This window comes from Eutrigla gurnardus, assembly GCF_963514095.1.
Source record: "Eutrigla gurnardus genome assembly, chromosome: 23".
NCBI lineage: Eukaryota > Metazoa > Chordata > Actinopteri > Perciformes > Triglidae > Eutrigla > Eutrigla gurnardus.
In genome coordinates, this window is record NC_139934.1 from 11,786,968 (window position 1) to 11,804,131 (window position 17,164).

At 42.3% G+C, this 17,164-nt stretch overlaps 1 protein-coding gene across 2 annotated transcripts in view; it reads right to left on the reverse strand.

The window, feature by feature from the left end:
• The window catches only part of afap1 (actin filament associated protein 1), a 42,335-nt gene extending 26,718 nt beyond the window's left edge, over window positions 1–15,617 (reverse strand). The window contains exons 1-3 of one of the 2 annotated variants that reach the window (XM_084003359.1): window positions 15,353–15,608; window positions 1,644–1,772; window positions 231–313 (exon numbers count right to left, since the gene is read on the reverse strand). In XM_084003359.1, coding sequence (XP_083859485.1) covers window positions 231–313; window positions 1,644–1,772; window positions 15,353–15,389 — 249 coding nt within the window. In that variant the 5' untranslated portion in view covers window positions 15,390–15,608. Of the gene's footprint in view, window positions 1–230; window positions 314–1,643; window positions 1,773–15,352 lie in introns of both variants that reach the window. The other variant, XM_084003360.1, reaches the window with a different exon arrangement.
• Window positions 15,618–17,164: the final 1,547 nt, after the last annotated feature.

A 17,164-nucleotide genomic window follows, 5' to 3' on the forward strand; every position in this document is an offset into this window, starting at 1 on the left:
ATTTCTATTCAGTCAGATGTCTAAAATATGTGCTTGTGTGTCTCAAAATACAAAACAATCAGGTGTGGTTACATCCCCCAAAACCACAGATACTATATAAGAGGACATTTGAGGCTGAGCATGAATGACTATGGTGCTCCCAGGAGGACTAAATGTCTCCAGGTAACTCCTCAGCTTTTGTAGGAAGCACTTAAAGGTCACAGGTCATGGGGTTGGGATAGAAGTCTTACCAGCCAGGGGTGAGGGATCTCAGGGAGGGGCATCTGAGGCGGGGCGGGCAGACCACTGTGGATCTCTGACTTGAATGAAGGCTCTGGGAAGGAGAAGCCAGGGAGAGAAAGTTTATAACTATACTTTACAACTTTGATATTATGCATTTTCAATTTCAGACTCAAATCTGGCTCCTTGAAATTAAAATGGAAAGTCCTCTCGTGTTTTTCTGTCACCATAAAAACTATACTTTACCTCATGCTGATAGACCTTCAAACAACTGAATTAAGTTTTCAAATACCAGCTCAAGACTCAAATAATGGTTAGTTCACGATCTCTTTAAATAAAAGTCTTTCTGTGTTCATGCCAACGGCAGCAAAACGGCCAAGCATGGCCAGCTAGAATGTTGCAAAGCTGCCGTTAAAGTATTTGTTGAGGTAGATATGCAGTTGAACTGGTAACTGACAGGAACTAAATATATGATTGGTTGATGCTTCACCGCATCGTCACACTGCAACAAAAAAAATGTTGAAAAGCATGTTGCATGATCACAAAAGGTTAAAAGGGTAACTTTGGTACTTTCCAACCTGGACCCAAGTTTTTGTGTCCAAGTAGTTGTACATTGATGTGTGTTGCCCTTCGTGTAGGATGTAAAAACACAATATCGGACTTAGTTTTATGATGGATGGATCCTCCAACTCCCAGGAACCACCTGTACTACTGTGGGTTGATGGGGATGTAGATAGATTGATAGGTATAGCAATTATTTCATGTGGATCTATGCCGTGGAGCATGTTGGCATTATAATAAGTATAAGTCCAGGGGTTGTAACGGTCCATGTATTCCTTCGGTTCAGTATGGGACATGTTTTTGGTACGCCCTGTGACCCAAACAGCTGTTTGTTTTTACAATGCGCACACATAGAGCTGAAATTCTGGAAAGCAATTTTTACCCAGACAGTTTTGGCAGCTGGCTAGTTGTTGTTGGTTTTAGTTAGCTGGGTTAATTAAGCTCAACGGACCATGAAAGTGTGTGCCGACGCTGTTGAAATGAAGTCGAGTTCATCCGTGGACGCATTTCAAACGTTTCATTCATGACGGCATCATCTTAATGTGCCAATGAGCGGGGCGAAACACAAACAGACTGGAGGGCGAGTCCTTCTCCCCACAGCGTTCAGGCTCCTCCCACTGCAGATTCACACCGGGACAAAGTAACACATGCTATAGTGTTTATTTATGTGCAATATGTGATTACACTCAATCGTAGACATTACAGAAATAAAGCATATGATCAAAGTGCTTGAGCTGCTACAGTTTGCCTAAGTGATGAGTGAAGTTACAGCGCAGTTCAGCAAATTTCAACAGTTGTTTTATGATGGAGGATTACACAATCAGATGTATTTTTTGATCTCCGGGGTAAGAAAATGAGCTCACCTTTATCTGCAAGGACTCTGTGGAGGATGTTGGAGAGGTGCAGCTTCTTCTCTCGAACCCCCGCGCTCAGATACTCCCGGTCCAACAGGTCCAGGAACAGACGAAGCTCACACACCAGCTCCTCCATCGCTGCAGCAAACACACACACACACGTATATTCATATTATTATTTCACACACTGAAGGCGTTTATCACAGCTATCATATGTGATCATTGATCTGCACTGACGAACCCTTTTTACATGCTCAAGTAACCCGATTAGCTGCTTTCAGTATTCCCATATGCAGTACAGGAAAAGTGAACTCTCTGTGCACCTTTATATAAGCGATTTTAATCTTCAGCCTTGGGGAGGATATTAAATAGTTTGGCCAACTTTTTATCTCCCTAGGCCCTTTTTCACAGAGTTTTTTTTCCTGAGTTCATCCAATTGTTCCCAATGAAGAGAGAGCATACGCTGCCACATGCACCCAGCTCTTCGCCTTTCTTTTTGCAGCCGCTCCAAGCGCTTCAAGTTGTCTGTCACACAGACGCTATCATAAGAAATACCGAGATGCCCATATCTGGGGGCAGATTGGCCGGCGAGTGCCTTTATCAGCGTACGCCCTATCTCTGATGGGTCGTCTTCCTTTGCTCTAACATTACAGCTGTCAGATTGAGTCTTGACAAGCTCATCCACGCAAAGTATTAAGCAAGAATCCTCTGGTTGGTGCTTATAGTGAGTCATTCATATTGAGCCCCTTTTAATTGGAGCAGTACATAATAAACATGTGTGAAAAGCAGATTTAGTGGGTTAATAGGAACGTTTACTGTAACAGCTCACACACACAGAAGAAGGGGGGGAATGAAAATATAGCGAAGAGGTGAGGTATGTGTGCGCAGTATTCGACTGTGCTTATGTCCATACTCCTATCTGAGAGCTTGTTGTAATATGGATGGCATCGCATCGCGTTCACAACCGTGACCTGGAGCCGCCACGCTCTGCACGGCAACGCAGAGGCACTCAAGATAACAAGCGTCTCTCTGAAACTCGGGGGTCTTGGCCTGTTTCGGTGCAACTCAAGCTTACTGTCAACATGTGATGGTATCGAATGTGACGACATCACGCTGGAAAGCAGCTGCAGGTTGAAGGGGGCAAGTTGGGTTAATGATGATACGTTTATTTTGATTGGGAAGTCGGGGGGAGGTTGCCGGAGCTCCGTGTTCTTTTCCAGCGATTACCCTGCGTCACACTGATGTTACCCTGGCCCCACTCTGAGCAGCTGAGGGAATTGGAGATTCATGAATGCCTTTCTTATAGCAATCAGGGGGCAGGAAGATGCAGTAGCTGTAACACCACTTTGCAACACTTTTGTTTTAACTTGTTGATCAGAAACTGCCTAGAAAATTGCTTTGTTGCAGCTGTTTATGTGCATCCTGATGCAAATTCAATGAATGCAGTACTGCTTTTGTCCTGTAGTGCGACCCTTTTTCCAGTCACAAGGTCGCATCTTCTGGAATTTAAAGAGAGGTCAGAGTTCAGGGGATGGTTGGTGCAGTGTCCTGCACAAAGACACTTTAGCAGAGGGATTTTTACTCAATCCTTCTGAGTCATGATTATTTTGAGTCATGATTAATTGCATTAAAATTGTAAAATTTGACTACGCCCATTCTATTATCCATCTTTGCATGAGGAAGGAGATTTTTACAATTACTGCTATGTTAAGTAATGACAAAATCAACATTCAAGAGAGATAGAAGAGTACCTCGTTGACTTACACATTTCAAAAGAGCAACAAAACCAGAACATTAGAAATCAAGGGAAGATAAAGATTCAAATGAGCAACAAGAAAGGTATTCTGTCGTAAACAAAAGTCACAAATGCAGGCTGTGTCTGAAATCACTCAGTGAGCAGAGCATCACAAGACAAACGCCCACAACGGACATTCATTCATTAATTTGGGAAACTATGCAGCGTAAACCACTACTTTCGTTCTTACCTTTCACAATAAAAGCCTGAGTCATATTTGCAGCATCACTGCTAGCCAGGGGAACTTAAATTCACATGAAGATTACAAGGCCATCTAGACTACCAGAAAATCTGCTGCTTGACCACATAAGCATCACCATCACCATAACTCACAAGACGTCATGGGTTCCTTAAGGGCAGCACACGCCGGAACCACATGATGTGCATCAAAAGACGTCTATTGTTTTAAATGGGAGCTGAATGACCACTGTGTCACCATATACCACAATCCTATTTTCCGGCAAATACGCTTGTCAATTAGCGTGAAAAGCAGCAACTTTATCACATTGGCTTACCAAAATGATTAGGGGACGAGTATAGCTTGAAATTTTCAGATTTCGATACCAATACAGTTGAATCTGATACCACAACGATTCTTTTTTCAATACTTTATGTGAATGAATTATGAATGTGAATTAAGAAATTCTGACTATTTTCTCTGTCTGTATGGTGAGTTTGGTGTTTGCGGTTGGGCTGGTGTGTCCACTCAAATCTTGGATCTTCCAACAATTTTGCGCTTTTTATCCAGCAAAGTGTAACTTTAATGTGCTGAGGTTTATTTCCTACAGATGCAGGAGTCTAAAACTAACCAGCCCTCCACCCACATGTTGTACTCTTAGGGATTAGAATGTACCAATATGTCTTTTCTTCTCGGACTAGAGGTTGCTCCCATTTAATGCCAGGTATCTGTGATGATGCAACAAACTCTTCAATCTTCAAAACATGCCTGAATACCAGATCTGATGTGATCATAATTCACTCTGCCTATCGCAGATATAAACAAGTATCTACAACTAACCAACAACAGGTGAGACTGCAGGTAGTTGGCTCATGATGGACAAGATCCATCCCAAAATAACTCTCATCAGAATATCTCTCCGTTACGTTATCAGATAATGAATTCTCCAACAGACATTTTATAGGTTTCCAATGAAAACATAATTCATTATGACAGCAGCAGGAGGCGTTCCCGTAACGGACAGCAGCTCTGAGGCTGGAAGCACACAGACGTTTTCACACATTCCTCACACAATCCGATTATCCAACGGGAGGGGGAGGGAGGCGGGGGGGCAGGTATGGAGGCAAACCAGCGAGGAGAGAGAAAGCAGTGTTGAAAGTGAGATGAAAAAGAAGTAGAGAGAGAGTGATGGAATTTCACCTGTGGCGATAATTATTGACTTAATAGCGCCAATTAAAACAAATTAATTACGTAAATGTGAAACACAGAAGGGCAAAGGGACCCTGCGTTTTCTCAGCTGAGAGGCTTTAGCTGCATCTGGTTGCTATGTCTTTTCATGCCAAAGGAAAGTTGCATTTTGTGTAAGTACAAGACACGTAAGTAGGTAATTAGAGAGGCGAAACCCCCAAGAGTGTGGTAAGTGGAGTCTCTCTCTGAAGCTACGATGTCTGTGTGTTCAGTACCAGGATGTAATGTTACTCACACTAACTATGTAGTTCACTGAGCCTTTTCATACAAAGCTAAGTGACACTATGACAAACCTATCGATATTTTATTTTACATTGACAGGCATCATATGCATCACACTATTGACTACTTTCTGAAATAAGGGCCTATGAGGAACATCAGAAGAGGCGGGACTTTGCCTCTCTATTTGCCTCCTGAGGTCTATGTGGACTTGCACAAAAAAAGGGTTTGAAGGGCTGAAAGGGACAAAAGTGTGAAAAATATCCCAAGTCGTCCACACTCGTCAAACACTTGCCTCTAATATCAGCAGCAAAAACAGAACTCATAGCATGACCTCCACAGGGCCGATGGGAGCACCATCCATCATGTCACCCAATCTGTCTATTTAAAAGCAGAATAATTCCTCAAAGCAAGTAACTGTAAAGTTACTTCCTCACACACCCGGTATCACTTTCACCATGCCTGTTTTTATATTACACAGAGAGCAGCGGAGCTCTCTTTACTGCTCCATTTACCGTTTCATAGAGCTTTCTGCAACCTGTGCAATGCTTGTGCTTCTACCGGGGTGGTCAAAAGAGCTAACCCTGCGTGTCTGTCGTTAAAATCTAAAGCAAACTCTCTGCATCACCAAAGGCGTGGAGCTAAATGAAGTGGCATGGAGCGAGGAAGACCACCCTCAGACAGGGCCCAAGGGCGGGCAGAAAATACCTCTTCATTCAAACAAACCAGCCGTGCCCTTTGTGCAAAAACTACTTCATTCAATTCCCCCGCTTCACTTCCACTTCCTTTATTCTTTAATATCATGGGAACGATCTTCCCCCTCAACTTAGATCTGCTGAGTCTGTTGAATGTTTGAAAAATCTAAAAACTCGTCTCTTTTCATTGGCTTTGCTTTAATTTAGAAGTTCTGGGGTTGATTTGTGGTGTACGTTTATGCATTTTTTATTATATTGTTGATCATATTTTTGTAAGCGCTGTGTAACTGTTTTCTTTCTCTTTTTTTCCTGCTGACGTTAATGTAAAGTGTTTTGTAGGCCATGTTAAAGTAAAAAAAAGTGTATTATTATTATTTAGCGGGCTGCTTTCCAATTCGCCCTGATGTGTCATTTGTCAGTATATACTGACAAATGCCGGCTCGGCCGGTTTGCATAAAATCAAATCACTTTACCGCATTTGCTGTGTCAAAACTAAGCTTGCATGACGAATGATAGGAGCTCTTTCCTAAAAAAACAAAAAACAATTATTCCTTCCACCCCCACCCACAAAGCCACTAAAAACACCTAGACATGTCAGAGGGATGTTTTCACTCACTGTGAGGTATTCACACTTCCCGGAGCTCGGGACAAAAGCTATTTTCCTGGGTGAAGTGTGTGTGTGTGTGTGTGTTTGCGAGGCAACGGGATCATGTTTGGGTCTTGGGGAGAACTTGAGACCCTGCGGCTCAGTTATTGTTGTCGGTGGAAAAAATGAAAAAAAAAATGCTTAGCCAGGTTGGAGGGAGGAGTGCTCTTCCCAGAACACAGCTGTTGTGACTGACAGCACACTGACAGATGTTATCCCACTCTGTGTGTGTGTGTGTGTGCTTCAGGTGTCTGCGTTTTTTGTCATCAATGGCGTCTTTAACACTTCAGGAATGCATTTAGTCAGGCCTTTTGACAAGCGTTCAGGTCAGGATCTGTCTCCTCACACAGTATCTGGGATCAAAGGAAATCCAGTTTCTCTCACTGAGGACACACATTGGGTTTTTCACTTAACAAAATGTGTCCTGCTAAGAACAAACCATCATCATCTTCACAAAGTCATGCCACTGCTGCAGAAGTATTCTAAGGTACTCAAATACTGGTATACAACACAAACATCTGTAATCCCAGCATCAATTAAGTATTTCTGATTTTGTAGTCCTGCATCATAAGAATCTGACCTGTTGAGAATTCCTGAACTGGGCTGTAGTTTAGGCTCATTTATACAGGACAGGATGCACAACAGACTAAAATGCTCATGTGAACACACATGTGACCATATGCTTTAATTCTGTATCGGCTGTCTGTATCTGTTCTGCGTGTGCGTTGTGGACATAAACAGCTGTTTGAGTCACAAGTGGTTCCAAAAGGATGTCACATACCGAACGTCCTGTACCGGACAACTCAATATGAATACACGTATTGTTTGTTGGCGACCAAATAATGGCGTTTATGAGCGGCTAACAATGTATTGCATGTCTAGCTGGGAAATAAAGTGACACAGTGAGACAGTAAAACCTGTGAAACTCAAGTCGATCTGCTTTGGGTAAAAAATAGAGGAAATTCTCATGTGTTGTTTGTGTGTTTGTTTTCCCTCATGTGTTTTTATACTAACAAAATACAGTACTCGACTAAATGGCCAATTTAGGTGGTTATTTTTGGTGTATAATTAGAGGCCACAATTTGTTAAACTAAAGCTACAGAACATTAAATCCACATCTAAAGACGGATCAGCAGATGGCACGCCAGCTCTTGCATGCCATGTTTGATCAAATTAAAAACTGAAATATGTTTGGAAACATCTGTGGTTTCGTGCCAAAGTAGGATGTCCAGGTACAAACACTCGTTCCATTTCTTAGTCGCAGGTGATAATAGATCGATCCACCGGGCCAACTGAGGAGAGAGACTGCGAAGGCTAAAGCATTTAATGAGTCAACCACCCAATCATCGTCACTGAGCGCTTCCTGTGGTTCTGGGAAGCTTAGTTGCATCGTCGGTTGAGAGTTACAGTAAGATGGCGGTTGTTGTTAATTTAAGTTGGTTTATGGGCTGGCATCGCCATGGTTACTGCCTCCAATGAGCCACCAAAACAAAGCAGGGCATCACTGGAAAGCTGTTCCCTCATCAACCTCCCACAGAACTTCCATCTGAACTTATTGTTTTGTGTTTTTTTGTTCTGGAAGCCTCTCTACGTTTCCCACGCTGTAGTACCACTCTCCACCTGAACTGTCACTGAAAAGTCTGATTAAAGGCTATTTAATGTGATATCTGGGCGAATATATGAAGTTAACAATTACAGAAATCACATAAACCAAATATAAGGGACATCAGATTACTGCATACCATAAAATGAATACGTTTTTACATTAATAGAAGTTCTGTCATCTATCGAATCACTTGCTCCAGCTTCTCAAATGATGACAACTGGTCCACATTTTCATTTCCATGACTGAAAACATCTAATCTACTTGTTTGGCTCACAGTCTACCTTATCTATCCCTATAATGAGAAAAGGCCTCATGTGCTGGTAGGTTTGCACATCTGCACTGCTGGTGAATATCTGTAGAAGTCAAGCAATATTACCAGTCACAAGAGTTTGTAAAGCCCTGAACTGGAGGAAGAGTTGGGACGACATCAGAGAACGGGCGATGCTGCATTAGTTTATGATGAAAGACAAGCTGTCTCGCTCTCTCCCTATTTCTAAAGGTCTGTAATTATGAGGTTTGTGTGTTTTCTTCTTCCCATTGGACATGCCAAGCGAACATCACAAAGCAGAGCTGACTGCTATTGAACAGTACAGGTGGTTTACTGTACGGAGCAGATGTTTCCCTGACCGCAAATACACATGTGCAAAAGCCTGAAAGAGGAGGGGGGGGGGGGCAGGGGTTAGATATGGAGGGACAGAGGTTTACAGAAGATATGAGAGAAGAGGAGGAAATGGGGTGGGAGAAAGAGTTTTCCAATAGCAGGCTAAAGACAGATATGATGATGCTCCCTTTGGTATCTCTTTTAAAAAGATAATTAGAGGGTGCTCAGCTCAAAACCACAGGCCCAGAAAAGGGAGACGGGGTAAAGGGGAGGAAGGGAACCGTATGGAAGATCCAGCTTTGGGCTTTCTATCTTCTGGTGGGACGAGAGGACATGTGGTTTGCTTGATTGGACTGGGAATGGTCGCTGCCTTGGGTGTGAGGAATGACTCAACTTTTTCATTTATTAAGTTATGGCAGCAATCATGGGATCATTAATTTATCCCCTGATGACACAACAACCCAACCCAGATACAAGCAGTGCACTGGAATTATTCCAAAGCGTGGATTCATCGATCTGATGCAGCAGGTATCAACCCATCCACACTGAATACAATAAATATCATCAAAAATCACAGTATTCACCACCACCGCACCACTCACAAGGACACCACAAAACTCTCTGGCAAACGTTAGCCGACCTAACTTTTAGGGCCAGCTGTGGTTCGGGGTTTTAAACAGGTCGACCTTTAATCACAAGGTTGGCGGTTCGGTGAAGCGTTCCTGAGTGAAGTATTGAACTTTACAGGACCCGACTGCAACTAAATGCTTTGGATAGGTTGCAACTTTCACTACATTGTGCTATGTGATGCACTTTTTCTTATTTTTTTTTTCAATTCGAGGAAAAGAAAGCACAGGTTGGTTCAGGTGCAGGGTTAAAAGGAATAGTCTCAGTTGAGGTATCACAGACAAGTTATCAATCAGCACAAAATAAATCAACAATGTTGATTTGCTGAGTTACTATTTTTTGCCATCATTGCTAACAGGGTGTTTCCCTTAGGTTTGCAGAACTTATGAAAAAAAAAATGTATAGAGTAAATTAAGTACTTGGTGCTGAGGTGCTGAATAGCCTGAACTTACTAAAATAGCACTGGATTAGACACAGTCTTAGATGTGATCAGATGGGCAGCACCCACTTACACTGATTCAATGTCCTTTATGAGTTCACTAAGTCCATTAAAAGTGTGTGACAGAGATCCCACAGTAATACACCTCATGCATGTGTTCGCACCAGCCACCTTGGAGTGCACTTTTGTACTGTTTGTACTGTCTAACGTGGCTGACTCAACAATACAAATAATGCTTATAATCATCTATTATTCAAAGAAACTAACATCAGAAGCATCAACGTGCAGCATATACTGCTGTAAGTCACCAAAATGTAATCTCCCCACAGGGGTCCTGATGATGCAGCATGACAAATACCACAACTGTCCAATCGATGAGCTTCCAGTCAAACTTCAAGTTTACCCCTCTGGTCCGTTGGTAAAAAGTCAGTGTTAACAGGAACCGCCACAACATTATATTTCCCCCTTGGTCCGGACCAAAGGAACCCAACTTCAGGTGTGGAAGCACCCTTAAGTAACTAAAGACTGCAGGACAGCAATCATGTTGTCAGACAGACCTGTCAGAGGACATGATGTGACTGTAATTACTGCAGCTGTACACCGACACATGTAGGCAATATGTACAACAGGATGTGTCATTTGGTTATGGCTCGTAATAACATATATAGATCTGGCAACTTGAGGTTTCTCCGAAATCTGAGGTTTGGCAGAGTTCATTTCATAATGTTTAAATTAACTGTACTGGAGAGGGAGAGAGAGAGGCAGAGAGAGGGCACATATGGAGGCTTGAAACAAATACTCACTTTGATCATGAAGCTTAATGTTACTCTGAAATTCTCTTTATCAGTGCATTGGTAATGTGTAGTGTGGTTTCACACTACACACGTCAAATGTGAAAGCATGTCAGATGCATTTCTTCAGGAGGAAGTAGTTAATATATGCCAAGTTGCTAGACCGTGTGAGTTACACACTAAAATTACAGAAATGGTGCATGCAATGGTCCACTGTCTTCCCTTCTCTCCGTCACTGTATCTCAAACACACAAGAACCACAGTGCTCAGTCCTCCTGAGAATGGTGCAACTTTAATGCATAAATATAGCGGTTTGTGGGTCAGGTTGGGTGGTTGACTTAGTTATTAGAATGACCTGTAGATATGTTACAACCTTTTTTCTTCTGGGGAAGTAGAACAAGTCAAATATAAAGGGGGTTATACTACAATTCATTATCAGTTGGATTTTTATTTGTCCAGTAAACTGGAGCCCTTTTTGAACAAGCAATCTGGAGATTGTTTGAGTATCGGTGAGAGAAGGTCCTGCAGTTTTACAGTTGTTTTTATTATTTATTTTTTAAATCATCAATGTTTTATTGTAAACATGCACAGTTGCAAAAATGTATTTGTATGCTGTTAATTATAGTTCTTATAAAATCCAAATTGTCAGGTCAGCTTTTTTTAAATCAGAAATTGTAAAAATAAAAAAAAAGTGACAAATCAGTGCATCTCAATCAAAGACAGCTCCAGGCCTTTCCATTATAACCCGCCTACAGTAGCAGCCCACCATGCACTCCAAGCTCAAGGAAAACCAACATGGGCATCTGCGTGAGTGTAAATGTGTGTGGCTAAAAGACAGTGGCTAGACAGGCAGATCTAAACACATGTCATCACACCACATAAACAAGTCCACATAAACACATGTGGAAATTACACATGCAAAAACGTTGTGTGCGCTCACAAGCGCATCCATTCGTCCGGCACTTGGCCCTTCCTTTGTTTTCATTCTCAACAGGAGGACCAGACCTCCTGCTGTGTAAATCCCCCCTACATCAGCCCCGCTGCGTTAGCTACATCACACCCCACCGCATCACGGCACGCCACCAATCCAGTTTTGATCGTGTAATCCCGAAAGCTTTGTCCAAGTCAGAAAGCCTAACGAGCTAACGGGCTCATCCTATTACAACAATAAGCCTATTAAAGACACCTGGTGAGGCTCGCCACAAATGATCCTCTCTCGATGGACACAAATGACCAAGGTGACCAAGAGTCTTACATTCTGATGCAGGATTCCCGCTTGGTTGATAATGATGGTTAAGTCAGTAGGCCGGTTGCCAGATAAGACATGTGAAACCGTCTTATTGACATCTATCAGGGTCATCTGTACTGTGATCCAGCTTGGGCCAAGACCCACTCCTCCTTTTTGAGTTTTTCCAGAAGAATATTGACACAGGGGGGGGAGGCCGGCAGGCCTATGATTAGTCGGCCCAAAATTAAAGTCTCTGTTCCCGCAAGCCAACTTACTGACAGGCTGGTTTTGGAGGGATGGAGGGAGAGATTACAAACTCATTTCTCCTCATCTCTCCTCTCCACTTCTGGGATCCATCTTCTCCCGCCGCCACCAAAAAAAAAGGAGGGGCTCGCACGTGAAAGCTTTTAAACTTCAATCATTGGGGTGAACGGGGCTTTCAGTACAAGGCGGAGAGGGGAGGCGACCCCCAAATCTAAAGCAGAACCAAATGGGCTAAGTGGGCCAGAACGGTGACACCATGTACCCGTTCTGCCCACATCACACACACCCCGATTAATTGCTCGTCAACTCAGGGTTTCCGTGAGGAAAGCTGTAATAATAAATGGCAATAAACACTTAAACACTTTTGTGCATTTTTGTCTTAAAAACACGGCACCCGTTGAGTAGGAAAGATCTTAAAAGGACTAGCTGAAAGCGATCCTTGACTCGCCAAAGTAGCTCACTGTGTTTCCACCATTAGCTTAAGTCAATGGGGAAGGAAGAGCAAGTAAGGGTCCAATAGGCCCGTTTCACAACAACCATTTGGCATGTCATTGTAGGGTGAAGGTGCAGGTTCCATGTAGGAGGGCCAGTGCCCTGGTGTTGCTTTCGTTCACGAAAATTATGACGAAATATTGTCGTCAAAGAACATTTATCACGTGAGGAAAATGAGACGAGACGCAACGAAAATGCTGGTCATGTGACGTTTACGATGATTGAATATATAATGCAATATCGTACACGAATAAAAACGAGACTAAATGTGGTTTACAAAATAAAAACTATACTAAAATGTGTCTTCATGATTCCTATGAGAAATTGGGTGAACTAGCTGGGTTCACCATCTATTCCATTCCTGCATATTGGTTGTCATAAACTCACTCTGGTCAAACCCTTGTCCAAAAACAAACCCAGCACATGATCTGCTACATTCTCGTGTGCCACTGAGATGTGATTACAACCCCCATACACAATAGATGTCTGTGAGAAGCCGACCAGAGGCCAGGCAGAGCAGCGCTGTCGGGCTACCCGATACCCTGCAGCTGCTAGCGGAGGTGCTGTTATTGTAGGACTCCATTCACCGCTGCAAGCGGGAGAAATAAGAGATATGAAGCATTTGTGTTGTCATTCCAGGATCATGTTAGGAAACCTCTGGCTGTGGTGTCTGGAGTTACCCCAATATTGACCTGGACTGGTCTGACTGGACACTGGCAGCTTTAGTTGAACTGGGAAATCTGATAGAAAGTAAACGATGTGGACGAAAAGCAGTGTTTTTAATAACCTTCATTAATAGAGCTGTTGAAGTGTATCGACTATGATCAAGATGGGTTTACCAATTAATTTAATTTAGTTAGCATTTAATTGAGCTTAATGAAAAGCAAATGTTTGCCTTCCGTTACTTGGGTTTATTTGCATCAATCGAGTTAGACGCGCCGGAGAGGAGGAGGGGCGGCTTACCTCCATGTAAACACCAACAATGGCTGAAATAACCACCATTGCTGATTTGTACATGTTGTTAAGTCCCAGATACGCCGGGTAATGAAACGGCATGCTGTCTGGGTTCATAACATCACCCAGAGGTGCTCGGGGAATTTCACCAAGCAGGATTCACTGTGAATGGTGTACCACAGCGGTATGAACCCAAAATAAACTATATTGATGTGATTTGGCTGCAATAAACAGATAAAAGGATGCTGAAATCGCTACATAATGAAGTCAAATTGTCTGAAGTCATGGTTTGTTAGGTCTGTCTGCAGAATGACAAGCAAGCAACTTTTAAAATGCGTGCTAGGCTATTGATTTACTATTTATTATGAAAATGTGCTTTGTAATTGATTTGAGCACAGCATAATAGTCTAATCCATAATCTAATCCATCCTTTTTATTCCTGCTGAAGGGTACTAGCAAGTCTATAAAGTCACAGTTTGTATTATTTCAAATGTAGGTCATATGGGGACAAGGACAGAACCTGTTTCCACCTTACAGGTTAGCCAAAGTGATACCATCGTTGAAAGTAATTTCATGTTTCAGTAAAGCATGCAACAATGTGTGTCGTTGATGTATCTGTTATAGCAACGATGAGGTCATGTTGTGTTTTCAAAGTCAGAAAACTAGAAAAACTAAATTCAGTTACATAAGCATGGGCTATGTCAGAGAGCTGAAATGATAAAATACATCAAACCATTATAAAATATTAATATTTGCACCACAATAAGTGAGAAGGAAGTCTGTCAGGGTACAAAGTTATGACAACTTGAACACCCAACATAGAAAACATTGGTTTTCACTGAGGGTTGAAGGTACAATCTTTCTACATTGTATATTCTCCTGCAGCTGCAGCTGTTTTTGATGTTTTGAAGTGAAATACAAACATGAAATCTGTCTCAGGTATCGAACAAAGAACGGGCCGCTCTTCAATTTACTTTGCTCTCCTGTTAATCCACGATCATCCCACCGAGCTCCACTGTACGGCGAAGGCAGCAGCAACGAGCAGCCTGAACTAACCCTGGAAGTTGAACTGTAATCAATCCGAGTGCTACATGGCTTACAGAAACAAGGAAACGCTCTCAACTCCAGCAGACAAAAGCTCTTGCTTCATATTAAGGAGGAGTGCATTTGTGCATAAAGGCCACTTTACTGTTGTCAGATGATTGAATGGAGTTTGGCGTGAAGTTCCCCCTACATAAACACTTGAGGACCGACCACAACCCTAACGACACAGTGCCTCTCCTCTCTCTCACCCCCTCCTTGGTAGATAACGAGAACTGACTAGCCTTGTCCTTTTTCACTTAAAAAAACAAAAAAAAAAACATTGCTTATTTGAAAGCAATTTTTCAGATTTAATTCACCTCCCTAAAAGTCACATTGCTGCTCTATGGACATTTGAGATGACAACATGGTATGGACAGTCGCGTGGATGTGGAAGTTTCACCACAATATTATACTTCCAGCGCGTGTGGGTGTGTACGTGCGTGCGTGTGCACGCGTGGCACAGATACAATAGCTCATTGCTAATCCATATTGTTAAATAAACTGCAAAAATGGCTTCAAAACAGTATTTTTGCCCCATAATTAAATTTTTGGTGAGACTGTTAGCCTAAATGTTAAAGAAAACTACAGGTAAGCTACAAGTACAACATTTAAAATGCAAAATACCCCAGAAGCAATAGGCCTAACGGTCCGGTACCGACCCAAACCCGTTATCGGCTAATAGCCTAGCAAAGGTAGGACAACATGAATGACTTGAGAACTTTAGTAGGTTTAGGTTTGGCCGTGTTGACTTCCCGTAGGTTATTTACGGAAAGCTCGTCCTGAATGTCGGTACGGTGATTTTCGTGGTCGGAAAAAAAAGAGTAAAAAAAAGCCCCAGGATGAGCCACTCACCCCTGTTGGAAGTGAACAGAACTGGGTCGCTCCTCATCGTGAAGTCAAACTCATCTAATCCGCCCGACGACGCACACAGGAGCAGGCGCGTGCCCAGCGGCTCCCCGGCAGCGGTACAATCCACTCACACACACGGAGAGAGAGACTTTAAGAGGTTTCAACCTCCACTTATTGCTTCTCCACCGAGCCGGCCTCTCGAAGGTCTCTCTATTTCTTTCAAACGTTTTCTTTCTCCTCCTCCTCCTCCCTTTCCCTTCTTTCCTCCTCCCCTCTGAAGCTCCCAACGTCTCTCTATCCCTCGCGCGCTCTCTCTCCCAAACTGCCTGCATGGATACTTATGGTGCCTTTAAACACCGTCGGAAATAAAACAATTCACCGTCTGGATTATGGAGTTATTACTTTTATCACGGGTCAGACTATTGGATTAAATATGATTTGGTTTGATTAAGTCTTAACAATAACCTGAACTGCAAAAATTCAACAAAATACGAATAAAATATACAACTACAGCGAGGTATTATGTATATGTTTTATTGTTATTTCAAAGTGAACTCTGTCAAAATAATGTATTTTTTTTATTGAAGGCAAATTATATTTATGTATTAGCATTAAATACATTTTAAAATTCATATTTTTAAAGAATAGATAATAGTACAAAATGGTAAATGTTTGATTTCCTGGTTTGATTTTTTCAAAACTGAACAAGAAAATACACTTTGTTACAGGCTGGATTCAGTTAATGCACATGAGTGCACAAGTCTCAAAGGTACACTTGAAGGCAGCTTTTAACTCTTCTTGTTATTCCTTCCCCCTCCTCCTCCTCCTCTCTCTGCATGGACAGTCTATGAAGAGCTGCTCTCCGTTTCTTTCTGCTCATTTTCCAGAATACACTTTATAAACATTTATGTAATTTATGGGAAATTTGCTTTGCAGACAGTGTCACATGGGACCAGAGGATGAAACGCACAATAGTATAACAACATACAAATGTATAATGAAATATCAAGAATAAAATGAGAAGAAACAAATAGTCTTGTCCTGGGAATTCCCTTATTTGTGGGTGAACAGTGGCCTTATTCTACCCTTTATTTATCTGTTCACACTTTACCAGTCACATTGAAGACTGGTTTACTCCTTTACATCTCTTTAGACTCTGGAGAAAAGTGTAAACACAAATGACTCCTGTTGCAAGAGTTTGGACTATCAAAAACAATTCTAACCCTGTAACTTCTAAACTCCATCAGATTAGCCTCAACCAGCTTTAGTCACACTTTGCCAAAACACGAGAGAGAAGGAAATGAACAATAAAAGGGAGTAAGAGGCTAGCTTTCCTAATTACAGCCCATTACCATAAGCTGTGGATCCCCCCCCCCCATCCCCAGGGGCAGGAGCCAGTCTGAGTTCAATACCCCATCTGCCACCAGGGGAGGAGGTGGAGGAAGGGAGGGGGTGTGGGTACCAAATACTGTGTTTTTGATTTTTTTCTCTTTTCCAGTGAGGAATCTGAGACTAAGGGAGGGAACAGTGTGGAGAGAAAGAATAATGTCCCGACTCACCTTTCAGCGCCTCAGAGGAGAACCACAGACTGGCAAAGGCTGTTAAAAGTGTATTTCCCTAAAGGATAATCACCATAATGTTCCTGTAACCGACCTCACCCTTCACGGAATGTGTGTGTGTCTAAGTGTTCGTGCTAAGTAGCGAATATATTGCAACTTGATTTTCGTTTTTGAGATTTAGTTTTGCTTTTAACGTATTAATAATGCATCTTCTGTGGTATGTTGCAGGGCATTGAGACTCTTACCGTCCCCCGCA